This window comes from Salvelinus sp. IW2-2015, linkage group LG23, assembly GCF_002910315.2.
Source record: "Salvelinus sp. IW2-2015 linkage group LG23, ASM291031v2, whole genome shotgun sequence".
NCBI lineage: Eukaryota > Metazoa > Chordata > Actinopteri > Salmoniformes > Salmonidae > Salvelinus > Salvelinus sp. IW2-2015.
The window spans coordinates 9,744,280-9,762,383 of NC_036863.1; the positions used below are offsets into that span (position 1 = coordinate 9,744,280).

At 41.0% G+C, this 18,104-nt stretch overlaps 1 protein-coding gene across 1 annotated transcript in view; it reads left to right on the plus strand.

Moving 5' to 3' along the window:
* The first annotated feature begins 4,360 nt into the window (after nucleotides 1-4,360).
* tmem132e (transmembrane protein 132E) overlaps nucleotides 4,361-18,104 on the plus strand; it is a 350,212-nt gene continuing 336,468 nt past the window's right edge. The window contains exon 1 of the mRNA XM_023967881.2: nucleotides 4,361-5,732. Within this exon, the coding sequence (XP_023823649.1) occupies nucleotides 5,672-5,732 (61 nt within the window). The 5' untranslated portion in view covers nucleotides 4,361-5,671. The remainder of the gene's footprint in view (nucleotides 5,733-18,104) is intronic.

An 18,104-nucleotide genomic window follows, 5' to 3' on the forward strand; every position in this document is an offset into this window, starting at 1 on the left:
ACATATTTTCTATAGGATTGAGGTCAGGGCTTTGTGATGGCCACTCCAATACCTTGACTATGTTGTCCTTAAGCCATTTTTCCACAACTTTGGTAGTATGCTTGGTGTCATTGTCCATTTGGAAGACCCATTCGCGACCAAGCTTTAACTTCCTGACTGATGTCTTGAGATGTTGCTTCAATATATCCACATAATTTTACTTCCTCATGATGCCATCTATTTAGTGAAGTGCACCAGTTCCTCCTGCAGCAAAGCACACCCACAACATGATGCTGCCACCCCCGTGCTTCACGGTTGGGATGTTGTTCTTCGGCTTGCAGTCATCCCCCTTTTTCCTCCAAACATAATGATGGTCATTATGGCCAAAGAGTTCTATTTTGTTTCATCAGACCAGAGGACATTTCTCCAAAAAGTACGATCTTTGTCCCCATGTGCAGTTGCAAACCATAGTCTGGCTTTATTATGGCGGTTTTGGACCAGTGGCTTCTTTCTTGCTGAGCGGCCTTTCGGGTTATGTCGATAGAGGACTCTATTTACTGTGGATATAGATACTTTTGTACCCGTTTCCTCCAGCATCTTCACAAAGTCCTTTGCTGTTGTTCTGGGATTGATTTGCACTTTTTGCACCAAAGAACGCGTCTCCTTCCTGAGCGGTATGACGGCTGTGAGGTCCCATGGTGTTTATACTTGCATACTATTGTTTGTACAGTTGAACGTGGTACCTTCAGGCGTTTGAAAATTGTTCCCAAGGATGAACCAGACATGTGGAGGTCTACAATTTTTTTCTGAGGTCTTGGCTGATTTATTTTGATGATGTCAAAATTGAAATACATCCAAGGGTACACCTCCAATTGACTCAAATGATGTCAATTAGCCTATCAGAAGCTTCTAAAACCATGACATCATTTTCTGGAATTTCCAAGCTGTTTAAAGGCACAGTCAACTTAGTGTATGTAAACTTCTGACCCACTGGAATTGTGATACAGTGAATTATAAGTGAAATAATCTGTCTGTAAACAGTTGTTGGGAAAATTAATTGTGTCATGCACAAAGTAAATGTCCTAACCGACTTGCCAAAACTATAGTTTGTTAACAAGAAATTTGTGGAGTGGTTGAAAAACAAGTTTTAATGACTCCAACCTAAGTGTATGTAAACTTCTGACTTCAACTGTAGGTAAATTGCAGTTGGTCCAGAACAAAGCAGCATATATCGAACTTAGATGTACACTACCATTCAAAAGTTTGGGGTCAATTAGAAATGTCAATTTTTGGTCTATTAAAATAACAAAAATTGATCAGAAATACAGTGTACAGTACAGTAGACATTGTTAATGTTGTAAATGACTACTGTAGCTGGAAATTGAAGATTTTTACTGGAATATCTACATAGGCCCATTTTCAGCAACCATCACTCCTGTGTTCCAATGTCACGTTGTGTTAGCTAATCCAAGTTTATAATTTCAAAAGGATAATTGATGATTAGAAAACCCTTTTGCAATTATGTTAGCACAGCTGAAAACTGTTGTCCTGGTTAAAGAAGCAATAAAACAGGCCTTCTTAAGACTACTTGAGTATCTGGAGCATCAGCATTTGTGGGTTCGATTACAGGCTCAAAGCCAGAAACAAACAACTTTCTTCTTAAACTCATTAGTCTATTCTTGTTCTGAGAAATGAAGGCTATTCCATGCGAGAAATTGGCAAGAAACTGAATATCTCGTACTCCCTTTATAGAACAGCGAAAACTGTCTCTAACCAGAATAGAAAGAGGAGTGAGAGGCCCTGGTGCACAACGGAGAAAGAGGACAAGTACATTAGTGTCTAGTTGGAGAAACAGATGCCTCACAAGTCCTCAACTGGCAGCTTCATTAAATATTACGCGCAAAACACCAGTCTCAATGTCAACAGTGAAGAGGCGACTCCGGGATGCTGGCCTTCTAGGCAGAGTTGCAAAGAAAAAGCCATATCTCAGACTGGCCAATAAAAAGAAAAGATGACAGATGAACTCTGCATAGAAGGCCAATATCCCGGAGTCGCCTTTTCACTGTTGACATTGAGACTGGTGTTTTGCGGGTACTATTTAATGAACCTGTCAGTTGAGGACTTGTCTGGTCTGTTTCTCAAACTAGACACTAATGTACTTGTCCTCTTGCTCAGTTGTGCACTGGGGCCTCCCACTCTTTCTATTCTGGTTAGAGCCAGTTTGCACTGTTCTGTGAAGGGAGTAGTACACAGCGTTGTACAGAGAACATCAACACGCCAGAGGATATACCCTTTGGACTTGATGCTCTGCTTGGAGTTTACCTCATATTTAGATTTTTTTATTCTGCTTTGCCATTAAAATCATAACACTGACAAATAAAATATTATAGCATTGTTATTGTTAAGCGTATTATTATTACATTTAACTAATAATAGGGGAGGGGGTAGTTAAATGTTCCCCAAAAGGTTCTTAGAGGATCCACTAAAAGGGGATCTTTGAAGAACCCTTTTAATTATTATTTTTTTCTTCTTAACTTATACATTTTCAGATATAACACAAAAACAGAACAACTTAACCCCTCATTCACCCATCCATTCCTCCCTACAAACCATCCACCCACCAAGGCATCTATATAAGTAAGTTAAATAGGAAAGACAAACAGAAACAAACAGTGAAGAACCCTTTTTTTGTCACGGCCGTCAAAGGAAGTGGACCAAAGCGCAGCGTGGTAAGTGTACATATTCCTTTAATTTAGGTGACGCGTACAAAAACAATAAACAGTATAAAACAACCGTGACACTTAAGGGCTATGTGCCACAAACAAAGTTACCTTCCCACACTGAAAGGAGGGAAAATGGCTACCTAAGTATGGTTCCCAATCAGAGACAACGATAGACAGCTGTCCCTGATTGAGAACCATACCCGGCCAAAACATAGAAATACAAAATCATAGAAAATAAAACATAGAAGGCCCACCCCAAATCAAATAGAGACATAAAAAGGCTCTCTAAGGTCAGGGTGTGACATTTTTTAAAAGGTTCCCTCGAAGAACTTATAGGGGTTCCCCCACAGTTTCAATTTTAAGAATCACTAAAGGATACTCCAGGAACCTTTTCTTTTTAGTGTGAGGCACTCTGTTCACAACGTTGACATCAGCACACTGCTCGGCCATACGACGCCATACACGTGATCTGCGGTTGTGAGGCCGGTTGGACGTACTGCTAAATTATCTAAAACAACGTTGGAGGCAGTTTATGGTAGAGAAAAGAACATTCAATTCACTGGCAACACCTCTGGTGGACATTCCTGCAGTCACCATGCTAATTGCATGTCCCCCAAGACTTGAGACATCAAGGGCCTCCAGAGTGTCACAGCGGTCTAAGGCACTACAGACCAAGATTCAATCCCGGGCTGTATCACAGCCGGCCGCAACCGGGAGACCCATGAGGCAGCGCACAATTGGCCCAGCGTCGTCCAGGTTAGGTGAGGGTTTGGTCGGCCGGGATGTCCTTGTCCTATCGCGCTCTAGCAACTCCTTGTGGCGGGCCGGGTGCATGCACGCTGACTGCGGTCACCAGTTGTACAGTGTTTCCTCCGACACATTGGTGCGGCTGGCTTTCAGGTTAAGCGAACAGTGAGTAAGGAAGCAGTGTGGCTTGGCAGGGTTGTGTTTCAGATGACGCAATGGTTCTCGACTTTCGCCTCCGTACGGGACTTGCAACGATGGGACAAGACTGTAACTACCAATTGGATATCACGAAATTGGAGAGAAAAAGTGGTATTAAAAAAAATAATAAACCCCCCCCAACGGAGGGTCATTGTGTATGTATAACGCGATCGTCTAGCAACCCAATGGTTGTGTGTTTGATTCCTGTCACAGACAACTTTTAGAATGTTAGATAATTAGCAACTACTTACTACCTTTTAGCTACTTTGCAACTATTTAGCATGTTAGCAAACCCTTACCCTTTAACCTAACTCCTAACCTTAACCCCTAATTCCTAGCCTAGCGTGTGAAAGGAATGATGGACATCCACAAATGAAAACCATTCTAAATGTTCTCTCGGATTTACGTACAGAATAATACGACATTCTCTCAGACCACGTTGTAACCGAGACGATGTTGCTCACCTGGAATTTTGGATGTAATCAATAGCCTACATTTGCTTATGGCTCAACAACGAATGTATAGGCTACATGCAACATGTTATAAGAATTGTCTAAATGTTTTCGATACTAATTCACAAATTGATTTGAAAAAAATTACATGATAGGCTACACATGCACACTGTCCATCTCATTGAATAAACGATGCATTGTGTGCGTCAGACTGAGGTCTGATGAGGGTACCACGTGATTGAAATTTGGTTCATGCCACTTTCAGCTGTGCGTGTGGAATCCTTAGACCGAGGGAGAACGATCTCTGTAGCAACTGCCTTTGAGAAAGTCGCCTTTTTACTGTTAAAACCTGCTTTACCGGACACAACGCATACGAGGGGAGTATGTATTAGCAATTTCTCTTTATTCCCTTAACCAGACGAGCGGCAACGAATGCGTAACTGGTCAACGCTGAGCAGGATAGTGCGAAACAATGAAGTCGAACTGCCCGTGAGTTTTTAACCACAGTTAGGGGATGGATTTGGACTACTGCCGCAGATTCAGTAACTATGGTCAACATTCTTGTGTCTGAGGACGTGTAGAATGAAGATTTAGGTAGCCTAACATCGAAACGTGGTACGTGGACTGCCGTTTAAAATCTGGGAACTAGATGAACTATCAAATCACTGCATGAATCAAATTCAGTGACTTGGGTTGGGAAACGCTGTGATAGTTTTGGAAACGCGGAATCTCACAGCCTATCCAATATTATTAGTCGAGTTTCTTTAGTATAGCCTTTTAATCCTGGAATTTCCATTTTTGCTTACTAAAGATTCGTCTCGCCTGTGCACTGGAGAACTTTTTAATTAAGGCAGGAGGCAGCCGACAAAAGGGCACCCGTCTTTGAACCCGAGCCCGTGTTGCCTACCGCACAGTGAAGACCGACGGACGGACTCTCCATTCATGGCGTTTGTTGGCTAAATTGTTGCATCCGGTTTTGGTTGTTTTTTTGTTCGATTTTTTTTTTAATTGGCCCAGTCGTGGAAATCAACAACCGCTCTCCAGTTTCAGGACCGTTTGAAAAACACAACGTGTAGGTTAAGTGAATCAGTGTTGTATCTCAGGCACTTCAATTTATACCATCATCACATCTCTCAGCCTTAATCCTACTGAGAGCAGAGGAATTCAACATCAAATAGTATATTTGTTTGCCACGTATTTGTGAACAATTGCGCATTTGTTGAATTTATTAACCAGTTGACTTGGCTTCATATTTGGAACATACATTGTGGAATACTTAATTGAGGGCGCAATTGAGCCACTTAATCCGGATACCTGTAACTTTCTTCTGCAGCTTGGTGCTCCTTTATAAAGAGAATACGTCTTCGTCATGCCTTGCGTTTTATCATAAAGCCAATCAGACAATTGTCAGAATTGACATAGTAGACCGATTCAGTAAGGCTACACCACCACATATTGTAAACAATTGAACTTGACTCTCGAAGAACCTGTCATAGGCAAACACTGGTCGGAAGCTATATTTGAAGACTCCTGTATTCACGATTGCTTACTGGATTTACCGAGATATCTACGATGTCAATTTTACCATCTTGCAAAGGAACTCTGCTGCTCTGTGTGGTGCTAATTTCAAATGGTAAGTGCCTAACCGAGCGACATACAATAGCCTAGGCTATTCGCCAGAATGATAAGCCTATGTTCGATTATGACTGGTGTATGTTGTAGGTTATGTCAAGTGAGATGCGATTCCAAGAAATCTGCAAATACAGCAGAAGTGCCGTCTTTAATTCAGATTGTTTATGATCTCCACACACAATATAGGACCCAATTGATGCAGTGAGGAGAAGTGTGCCAACTTAACTCGTCTTGACATGCACAGGACCGAAGGTTTTATTCCACCATGTTAATTGTCTATTTTTAGCTGTTAGTTTATGGTTAAATTATTCATGCATGTGAGGTATACAACCACGGCCAGTGTAGTTTTGGGTCTATATGGTCCACACACATCTCTCCACAAGGTGGGGAGCAGGGCTGTGTAGCTTGCCACACTTAGATTAATGAATACAGTTTTCTTTAACCATAATAATAGGAATATGATCAACAATTTGCTGTTCTACCTCCTATTTGTTGTGTATTGAGGTAATCTTGTCTTCCAACCGGCTCTCTGTCGAACCGTCAGGTTTAAAAAATATATAAAATGTTTTGTCACACCAGATGGGTGCAGTGAAATGTTGTTTTACGGGTTTAACCATAGTAGTAATGCACCCCTGGAGAAAATTAGGGTTAAGTGCCTTGCTCAAGGGCAGATCGACAGATTTTCACAGTCTGCTCTTGTATTTGAACCAGCAACCTTTCGGTTACTGGCCCAACGCTCTTAAGTGCTGGAGGCTATGGCATGAGGATGAAACAACCACTGATTTTTAATTGGCTGATCTCTGCATCACCATTAGCGCAACCCTTAGAACCTCCCCTACATTGTGGACTTCAAAGCGTGAGCAATGCAAGTACTTTAACACTAGAACCGCTGGGCCTCGACAGTCCCCCCCCCCTCAAGTTAATGAGCAGTCATTCTGACTGCAACATTCTAACGGTGTAATTAAACCATATTGCAAAAATAATAATTTGATTTGTTTTTATGAAGGCGTTGGGTAACAGTGTATTCTAATCTATTTTATTTCAGATAACACTAGCATTTTCTTTAGTTTGTTACTGTTGGCTATATGTAAGGACTTGAATTTTGGCATTTTTTTGTTTTCAACCAATTGTATTTGTGGTGTGCCATTGTCACAACTATGAAACAGGAAGCATTTGTGTTAGAACACGGTAACAGCTTAATTTTTTTATAACTATAAAAAAAACATAACCCAACCACCAAGATGCAAGGTCAAAAGACACGGTCAAATTATGAAAACATCAGTAGCCTAAACATAAGTGCCAAGTGGTCTTGATAAATAGTGAAACTCAGCACAAAAGCGATAATGGCATTATGACTAGAAGTGTCAATATGAAAGCAGTCAAATAGTTAATTGTTGTGTGCTTCTTTACGCAATGGCACCATTTGGATTTAATTTAGCTGTTATCCCTTGTCCTAACAGTTGACACAGTTTTGCTAACTTTCACTTGCTTGACACACTTTGACATACCTTTTGTTTCTTCTAGTGCGTAATAGTCTCCGGTTCTCTTTGTGTCCCCATTGTCATTCTTCAGCACCATTTGACAATGGCTCTGCAGGTGCCTTATTTTGCGCAAAGGGAGGTAGCTCCGGCTCACTTTGTTCATGGTACTGGCCAGACTTGTTTTCTTCGCAAGCAACTTGTTCGCCAATGATAATTAAGTGTAATTTTCCATGGTGACATTTCTCCCCTTGCCAACATAAGGTTCCACAAGCCTCATCACCACATTCTCCAACACTTGCTCACCTGCTGCTGTGGATATTTTCCCAGATATTGATAGCCGTTCAGCATGTACAATTACGCACGCTCTCACTGTAGACTGCTTTGATTCGGTGGACTAATATAGGGTACATACCATTTTTAAGATTATAATTAGAATGGATCAATAGAATGGCCAGCCCTGTTCTTAATTCACAATTTGTGATTACGTAAGCATTCGCTTCCCCTTGCTCTTCAACTCACCTATTCTCCCCCTTTATCCCCATCATACTTTACTTAATTGATTTAGTCTCTTATATGTGTGAAAATAGTTTTGGTTCAGTTTCGAGGCAATACTTGAGGTGATTATCAGCTGGGCACTTTAAACTCTAGGAGGAAGGAGCTGCAGCAGGCCCTACTGTTGTGAGGAGGGGCAACGGGGGAAAAGCATAAAGAAAAAATGACATGCCCTCCTGAGACTGGTTCTGTTTGTGATGTTATAATTCTTACACCAACAGTGTATTTATATAGACTTATTTAGGAAACGTGAAGGACGGAGGGGGGCATGACTTAAAAATGGCGGAGTAACTATTTTTATAATAATGAGCAGTCAAAATTACTGCTTTAGCGGTTCTAGTGTTATTAAACAAGGAAATTAGTTAGCAAAATCGAAAAGTACGCATCTTAGAAATACTGTAGTTTTCACATGCCCGAACTCAATTGGGCATCCCTAAAATAATATGGTTGTGATAGAACATTAATTTTGATTGCCAATTTAATTTTTTTTTCAAAGTCTCATTTAATACAGCTGTAGCTGGCTTGCTCCCTCTCCCGCCTCCATTTTAAGACACAGCCCTTTCAAGTGCAATTGAGCCTGGGGACCAGGCAATAATAAATTAAATAATTTTGTCTGGGTAGGATGGGTGGAAGGCAACGCAATGAGTATGTCTGTAAGAGGGTATAGCCTTTTGACCCTTTTATTAAATCACGTTTTGATCTTGGTCTTTGCAGGCTTCAAATTATGTCACAGTAGACAGGTGATGTAAGGTGGTTTAACTAGGATCAGAGAAACACATTGTCTGTATGAGGTGGTCACATGGACAACAAAGGAAATGCACTTGATCAAAGGTTTAAGGTCCATTACCACTACAGGAGAATCTGAGGAGCGGAGTGGCTAAAGAGCTTTCTACTTTTTAATTCACATTGCATCCTTGCAGTGGTGATTTAACATGTAAATCTTGGTTGGGCAAACTCAAATGTTTTCTGATGAATGCCAGCAAAGCCACTATACAATACTTTAATTGCACTATAACTGTGACAAACAGTGCCGACAAACTGTTAGGCCTACATAAAGCTGTCCCGACAGCATTCTCAACACCTTACGACTCCTACACCTGGCTATCAGCGGAGCCTTGTCTAGCAGCGAAACAGTTCATTCAGCCTCATTTACTGCCTTTAAAAAAAACATAGCTGCTATGGCTGACTTGCTGAAACAAATGTGGTTTCTACTGACAATTGAGCTGTACAAACTATGGCATAAGGGGACGATAAGCGGTTAAGAGGCAATCCGTAATTTCGATTAAGACATTAATGAGCGAGCTAGGATGGATGTAGTCAATATAACTCTTTGTTCAGCACTTTTGAAATGTACGACAACAGAACACAGGCCGTTCTTACAGTATTCTCCCTGTACACCAAGTCAGAACCGTAGGATAAATAAAGGGTGCATATAAGCAGACAATGAAAGCTATTATCTTAATATTTGATTATGACATTTCTCTACGGCTAAATGTGCACCAACAAGTCAGAACAGTAGGTAAAATTTAAGAGGTGAAAATAGACCAAATTATTAGGGTGAGGCACATGGGCTACTAACATACACTTAGTATTACTTTCTTAGCTACAGTATAGATATCTTCCTGGCATATTACATAATTAATGCAGCAGCAATTTTTGGACTCCCCTTGTTGTGCTGTGCTCACTTGAAGAGGAAGGTGGCGCGGCGGTCCTTGTGGGCTCTTGGAATTTAGGGTTGTATGACCGTTCAAAAGTATTTCCCGCATCAGAGCTAGTTTTATGAGTTCCCCGTTTTCTTGAACTCACTGAAGTCTGAGATTTCCCAGATCAGAGTTTCCAGTTGTTTTGAACATGACAGAAGTCATGCTGGACAATGTATGGCATGGCAATGTATTCAAACTTTTCTGGCCAATGGGGTTACCCCCTTTGTCGTGATATCTGCATAGCAGTCAGACGTCTTCTTCCCATGTTGCAAGGATCTGTACACAATTCCTGGAAGGTGAAAATGTTCCAGTTCTTCCATGGCCTGCGTACTTACCAGACATGTCACCCATTGAGCATGTTTAGGATGCTCTGGATCAATGTGCACGACATCAAGTTCCGGTTCCCGCCAATATCCAGCAATTTGCACAGCCATTGAAGAGGTGTGGGACAACCTTCTACAGGCCATAATCAACAGCCTTATCAACTCTTTGGGAAGGAGATGTGTAATGCTGCATGAGGCAAATAGTGGTCACACCAACTATTAACTGGTTTTCTGATCCACGCCCCTACCTTTTTGTTAAGGTATTTGTGGCCAACAGATGCATATCTTTATTCCAAGTGATTTGAAATCCACAGATTTAGGGCTTAATTTATTTCAATTGACTTATTTCCTTATGAGCTGTTCAGTATATTTTCGAAATAGGCTGACACATTACTTTTAGCTACAGAATATCTCACCACAGTGTGTTTCCATCTCCCCCTCTCTCCTTCATTCCTTTCTCCAGCGCTCAGAGAGAGGGCCTGGCAACAGTTTAATGACATTTGTTTCGCTGTGAAAACATGTTACTATCGATATTCCTGAACAGATTTCACTTGGATCCCAAATGAAGCACTCAGTAGCTGCAGGAACAAGGTTGGGGAGCCTATGGTATACAGAGTTTTGGTGGAATATCACCCGTCGCACAACGAAATAACCAGAGGAGCGTATCTGACGCGGGTTAAACGAACTGTCGAGAAAGTGGCCTCCATTTGCTATTCGAGTGCCTACAGATGACGTTGTACAGATGTTGCGCCTAGAGGTTTCCACTTCACAATAACAGAATTTACAGTTGACCGGGGCAGCTTTAGTAGGGCAGAAATTTGACGAACTGACTTGTTGGAAAGGTGGTGTCCTATGACGGCGTCGCGTTAAGTCACTGAGCTCTTCTGTAAGTCCATTCAACTGCCAATGTTTCTCTATGGAGATCACATGGCTGTGTGCTCGATTTTATTCTCAGGTCAGCAACTGGTGTGGCTAAAACAGCAAAATCCACTAATTTGAAGGGGTGTGTTTAGCAGAGTTTTTTTTAAATTTTTATAACTCTTAAGTGTGAAGACCCTCTCAGTGGTACGGTGTGACTCAATTAGCAAACAAGGGAAGTGCACTTACAGTAAATGCACAACAATCCATCAAATGCCGAACAATATAAATCTACATAACAAAACGAAAGATATGTTGGCCACACACCACACTCATTCCATACTCAGTCAATAATTAATCTCTAGTTCCATTCTGGTATGGTTGAAAGGACTAATTGTTGCAGGTGGTGACATTTTTTTAAGTGGTATTCCTGCCTTTATCAAGGTGTGGGTTATTGGTACTGATGAGGGGGAGTGAGGTGTGTTGCTGCTAATGAAGAGAGAACTGATGCATACGGGTGTCTTGAACACTTACTGTCCAAGTTGATTTGGCTAGGTTTCATACAGAGTAATGAAACATCCAACCACCATGGTACATTACCTTTTTGATTTCACTGTTTAATATTCAAGGTGATTTTTTTTGTTTTTTGTTGCTGTTGTTGTTTTATGAAAGACCACATATTGACGTTGAGGTCTATTGAATCAATGATGGCCCTGACTGTCACGCACACAGTTCCATTGCACCATTGAGGTGCATACACACTGAATATCTCAATCCAATTCAATTTCCGTGGAGCTCATTTAGATCAACAGGAACAACCACGCTGATTGTGCTCTCTCAGGTTATGCTATTGCTCGAATGGGAATAAAGCCTGTCAAATAAGGGCTTACCTTCTGATTTTGATATTCTGCGTTGAGGCGGACCTAAATGCTGACCCCAAAAAATATGTTTTTTACCTTTTTACCCCTTTTTTCTCCCCAATTTCGTGATATCCAATTGATTGATAGTCTTGTCCCATCGCTCAGGAGAGACGTGCGGCCCCGCCCCCCCCCCCTCGAAACACGACCTCGCCAAGCTGCACTGCTTCTTGACATAGTGCTCGCTTAACCTAGAAGCCAGCCGCACCAATGTGTCGGAGAAAACCCTGAACAGCTGGCGACTGGTCAGCGTGCCTACGCCCAGCCCGCCACAAGGAGTCACTAGAGCGCGATGGGACAAGGACATGCCGGCTGACCAAACCCTCCCTAACGATGATGGGCCAATTATGCGCCGCCTCATGGGTCTCCCGGTCGCGGCCGGATGCGACACAGCCAGGGGCTTGAACCAGGATCTCTAGTGACGCCTCTAGCATTGCGATGCAGTGCCTTAGACCGCTGTGCCACCCGGGAGGCCGATGGTATCTTAGTCATCTGTTATTTTTATCCCCTATTCTTTATCATGAAGTTGCTGACCTTTAATTTCTCAAGGTGCTTATGTTCAGGGCTTTGTTTGCAATTAAAACCGTCCTATAGTGTGATTTCCCCAATGACATTCCATAGTTTCTCAAATCCCTCTGCTTTGAATAGTGATGAAAATAGTAATTGTAATGAACCCTCTTCCCAAGAGACTGGAAGAAACATCAGAGGGAGATGCAGGTCTCTGAATTAAGTCTACAAACCCGAGATCGTTAAATATATCAGGGGTCATATGTATCGGGCGTCTGAGTAGGAATTCTAGGATCAGCTCCCCCTGTCCGTGTAATTTTATTAATTGTGATCTTAAAGGCAAAACTAAATTTGCACTCCTATTGAGACTCTTGCAACATGGCCATGGTCTAACATTCAGGTTAAAGGGGAACTCCACTAAAAAACATCTATTGATATTTTGGGACTGTTGATAGTCCCAAAATGCATTTTGCTTCATCATGATGATGTGGCTGGTGGTACTTCGATTATTGAAAGTCCAGTATCTAAAACGTGACTGACATGACAAACATTTTGGGACTGTATCAACAGTGGACTAATGACAAAAATACCAAAATATGTTTTTTTAGGTGAGTTCCACTTTTTATCCTTGCAAGAGTCTCAATAGGAGTGCTGATTTTAGTTCTGCTTTTTAGATCACAGTGGTAATACAGGTTTTTGTGCCTTCATTTTTTAGGAGCTCTCAATTTCCCTAGTCTCATTTTCTGCACAAACTGAAACAAATGTACTTTAAAATATCATATACATCTTCAGGAGATATTCACACCCATTGACTTTTTCATTTTTTTTGTTGAAAAAGTGAGATTAAAAGGGATTAGTGTGGATTGTTGACCAAAAAAAGTCAGTGGAAGAGATTCTAACTATCTAAAAATAATTAAATAAAACACTTGATTTAGATAAGTAATCAACACCCTGAGTCAATACAGGTTAGATTCACCTTTGGCAGCAATTACAGCTTTTTGTCTTTCTGGGTAAGTCTCTAAGAGCTCTCTACACCTGGATTGTACAATATTCTTCAAGCTTTGTATAGTTGGTTGATCATCGCTAGACAGCTATTTTCAAGTCTTGCCATAGATTTTCATGAAGATTTAAGTCCAAAACTATATATATAGCTACTCCGGAACATTGAATGTCGTCTTGGTAGGTAACTCTAGTGTATATTTGGCCTTGCGTTTCAGGTTATTGTCCTGCTGAAAGGTGGATTTGTCTCCCAGTGTCTGTTGGAAAGCAGACTGAACCAGGTTTTCCTCTAGGACTTTGCCTGTGCTTAGCTCTATTCCGTTTATTTTTTATCCTAAAAACTCCCTAGTCCTTGCCGATGACAAGCATACCCATAACATGATGCAGCCACCACCATGCTTGAAAATAGGAAGAGTGGTACTCTGTTGGATTTACCACGAAAACATGCATTGTATTTGGAGAAAAAATGTAATTTCTTTTCTACATTATTTGCAGCATTTAGTGCATTTTTGCAAATAGGATGCATGTTTTTGATTATTTTTATTCTGTACCGGCTTCCTTTTCTCTCTGTCAATTAGGTTAATATTGTGGGTTAACTACAATGTTTGTCCATCCTCTGTTTTCTCCTATCACAGCCATTTAAACTCTGTTTTAAAGTCACCATTAGCCTCATGGTGAAATCCCTTAGCGGTCGGTCTCCTTCTCCATCAAACGATTTTAGGAAGGACACCTTTGAAGTGACTGGGTGTATTGATACACCATCCAAAGTGTAATGAATAACTTCACCATGCTCAAAGTGATATTCCCATCTACCCATAGGTGCCCTTCTTTGCGAGGCATTGGAAAACCTCCCTGGTCTTTGTGGTTGAATCTGTGCTTGAAATTCATTGCTCGACTGTATGTGTGGGGTACAGAGATGGGTAGTCATTTAAAAATCATGTTAAACATCATTATTGCACACAGTTATTCCATGCAATTTGTTTGACTTGTTAAGCAAATGTTTTGCTCCTGAAGTTTAGGCTTGCCATAACAAAGGGGTTGAGTACTTATTGCCTCAAGACATGTCAGCTTTTAATTTTTTATTAATTTGTAAAAAATGGCTTAACATGTCCACATTGACATTATGGGGTATTTGTGTGTGTAGATCAGTGACAAAATCTACATTTTTAATAAATAAATGTGGGCTGTAAGGCAACAAAATGTGGAAAAAGTCAAGAGGTTTGAAAACTTTCTGAAGCTACTGTAAATATTTCTACTGTTCTCTCACACTCAGGGTTAGGATGTGCCCTTCCACCCCAGGTACTGCACAAAGAGGGAAGCACTACATCACATGCACTCAATTAAATGGTTTTACTGGTCTGCAAAGTCACTAGATTTTGCAATCTATTCCCTGCAAAAGGAGGGAACCCTGAAGCCATTGGTTGGTATTGCCTCCCATTGCTAGGGATATCTACTCTCGCCTTGGCCAGTGGAGGCAAAGCTGTCAAAAGCAATTCCACTAAGGGATCACTCATGATCTGGTGCAAACTCTGTCCTGCCCCCCCATGTTTATGTTCTAGCACTACACAGCTGTTTCAAATAACCAACTCATCAAGCTTTGATTATGTCAATCTACTGTGTTGTGCTACAGCAGAACTAAATTTGCTCCCCGGTGGGGTGGCCTCAGGACTCTCCAGGGATATGATATTTTGTTTACCATATTTTCAGTAGTTTAATGGTGTTTATACACTTTGTTTACCACAAGACAGACTTGGAAATAGTTTGTATAAAAATGTCTCTGGAGTCCAGTGAACTTGATGGATGAAAATTGTTTTGCTACTTTAACACCTGTCAGTAAAATACACTGCACAACAATAGTAATGCAACCATTTTTAAGAGTTACAGTTCATATAAGGAAATCAGTTGATTGAAATAAATTCATGAAGCCCTAATCGATGGATTTCACATGACTGGGAATACAGATATACGTCTGTTGGTTACCGATACCTTAAAAGGGTAGGGGCGTGGATCAGAAAACCGGTCAGTATCTGGTGTGACAACCATTTGCCTCATGCAGCGCGACACATCTCCTTCCCATGAAGTTGATCAGGATGTTTATTGTGGAATGTTGTGCCACTCCTTCGCTGTGTGAAGTGGCTGGATGTTGGCAGGAACTGGAACAGTCATACACGTTGATCCAGAGCATCCCAAACATGCTCGATGGGTCACAAGTCTGGTGAGTAAGCAGGCCATGGAAGAACTGGGACATTTTCAGCTCCTGGGAATTGTGTACAGATCCTTGCGAAATTGGGCCGTGCATTATTATGCTGAAACGAGGTGATGGCAGGTGGATGGATGGCACGACAATGGGCCTCAGGATCTCATCACTGTGTTTCTGTGCATTAAAATAGCCATTGGTTTTAAAATTCAATTGTATTCGTTGTCCGTAGCTTATGCATGCCCATACCATAACTGCACGCCACCATGAGGCACTGTTCACAACGTTGACCAGAGCAAACCGCTCGGCCACACAACGCCATTCACGCTGTCTGCTATCTGCCCAGTACGTTTGAAACAGATTCATCCATGAAGAGCATGCTTCTACAGGGTGCCAGTGGCCATTTGCCCACTAAAGTCAGTTACGAACTGCAGTCAGGTCAAGACTCTGGTGAGGATGACGAGCATGCGGAATGAGCTTCCCTGAGATGTTTTCTGACAGTTTGTGCAGAAATTCTGTGGTTGTGCAAACCCACATTTTCATCTGCTGTCTGAGTGACTGGTCTCAGACGATCCTGCAGGTGAAGAAGCCAGATTATTTAGGTCATGGGTTTTGCTGTGGCAGTCATGAAATTGTCAGCCGGTGATTGTCAAGCAAATTAACTGCCTGTCTGACGGAAATTGACCGTTTTATTAACAAACACTTAGCATCTCCTGCCTTCCACGCATAGCATACAAGCCACTGATGCAGACATTTACATTTTAAAAAGTGTAAATCCATGTAATATAGCCTACACATCACAATAAATCCATTATTTTAGACAGGTCTAAAGAAACATGATATGAAGAAAATGTCTATTTCAGAAGAACAGAATAGCATACTCTGCGTTGTACTTATGTTAGGCCTTCATCTGGCTATTCCATATGGCTGTGGGCTACACTAGTTCATTTAGCAGACAATTCTGTGGCATTATTTTATATTATGAAGAATACAATTGAACATAGCTGAATAAAATAGAAAGGATATTTTCTTCAAACGATTTGAGGGAGTGTGCACATACTGCTTTTCTGTGTTTATCGGTTAACAAAGAAACAGGTACTCCTATATGCTTAATTTAAAGTTATTTATGTAACTTTAGTTGTGATACAAATGTTGGGCTGTATGTTTTGATTTTTAATACATTTAAAGGCTGCATGATGCAACTTTTTTAATGATTTGAAAAACGTTGCATGTAAGGCAAGAGCTCTGCTTTGTTGTTTTGCGCAGGCTGTACCCACTTCATCACTCTCGTTCACAATTTGACAAGCACTTGATAATGCCTCGAGTTTCCAGGCTGCATCCCCTTTGTGTGGCCATAATCCCCCTAAAATAAAAACCTTGCCTTTTGTGGCCGTTGTGCCCTTGGGCTGAATATAATCACTAAAATGCCCTTCTCCCCACATGATCTGGTCTTTCTCACAGGCTACAAGTGTAGACCAACACATCGGGGACGCAACTGCGCGCGTCCTTATCCAATGCCGAGGCGCAAATTGAAGATGTTGGAAGTACTGTACATATTTACTTTTCGTCAGCCAACAAGATGAGTAGGCCTAACGTACAGCAAAAGCACTAGCCTAGGGCAATCTACTATCCCCCATAGTACAAAAGTTGAATTTTTCTGTGCGAGAAATAAATATTCCAAACCTTGTCTGGGACAGTTGTGGGATACGATAGATCTCAAATTAATAAAACCAATAGCATCAAAAAAACGGTTTTAAGCAATGAGCCTGATGCAACAGATGAGAACGTTTAGCTAAAATGTTAAATTATTAGGCTATTTTTTCACATTATAAGCGCAGCAATGTGCACACGGCAGTAGGCTATAAACGCGAAGCTTCCATTTGCATGAAAACACCATTCTCAAGTGACCACAAATGGGATTCTGCATGCAAATGCTTTTATTATAAAGGTTCATTTTTATCGTGAAAATGATCTTCCCCATTCTTGAAACTCACTTGCTGCATATGTATGCCACTTAGGACCCATTGTAAAGCAGATTTGTGCTTCATTTTAAGAAGTTATTTGGTCACTTTAGTTGTGATATAAACCTTATCAAAACATATAGGCCTATGGGCTAGGCTACATGAGGTGTGCGACTATGATTTGAAAAGAGAAAAGAAAAAAGCATGCACTGTTTGACTTAAGCTGGGCATCATTCACAAGTGATGGGCTGATTGTTCTCACCCATCAGACTTCTTGATTTTTTTATTTTTTTATTTATTTAACCTTTATTTAACCAGGTAGGCAAATTGAGAACACGTTCTCATTTACAATTGCGACCTGGCCAAGATAAAGCAAAGCAGTTCGACACATACAACAACACATAGTTACACATGGAGTAAAACAAACATATAGTCAATAATACAGTGAAAAAATTAAGTCTATATACAATGTGAGCAAGTGAGGTGAGATAAGGGAGGTAATCTTGTCTTTACATATACTAAATAATGTGTGACATTTGTTTTGATTTAGAATGGACCATTATCATGCACCTGTCTCAACAGGGGCAGCGGGGGAAAAATACATGTCATCTATGCACTTAAATAGCGAATGGAGAAGGCTTTTCCCATGGTTCATTTTCATGCCAGCCAGGTAGGCTATACTCCTGTTTTTAAAGAGAAGCAATGTGCTTAATATTAGGAAGGTTTAGAAATAAATATAGTAGGCCTAGCCTATAGAAAGCTGATGGAATTCTCTTTTTAATGGAGGCCATCACTCTGTTTTCTCACGCAATTGCATAGCCTATAGAAATGTTGTGCAACATGAGCTCATGGGCTCTCATGAAGTGTTTGATTCG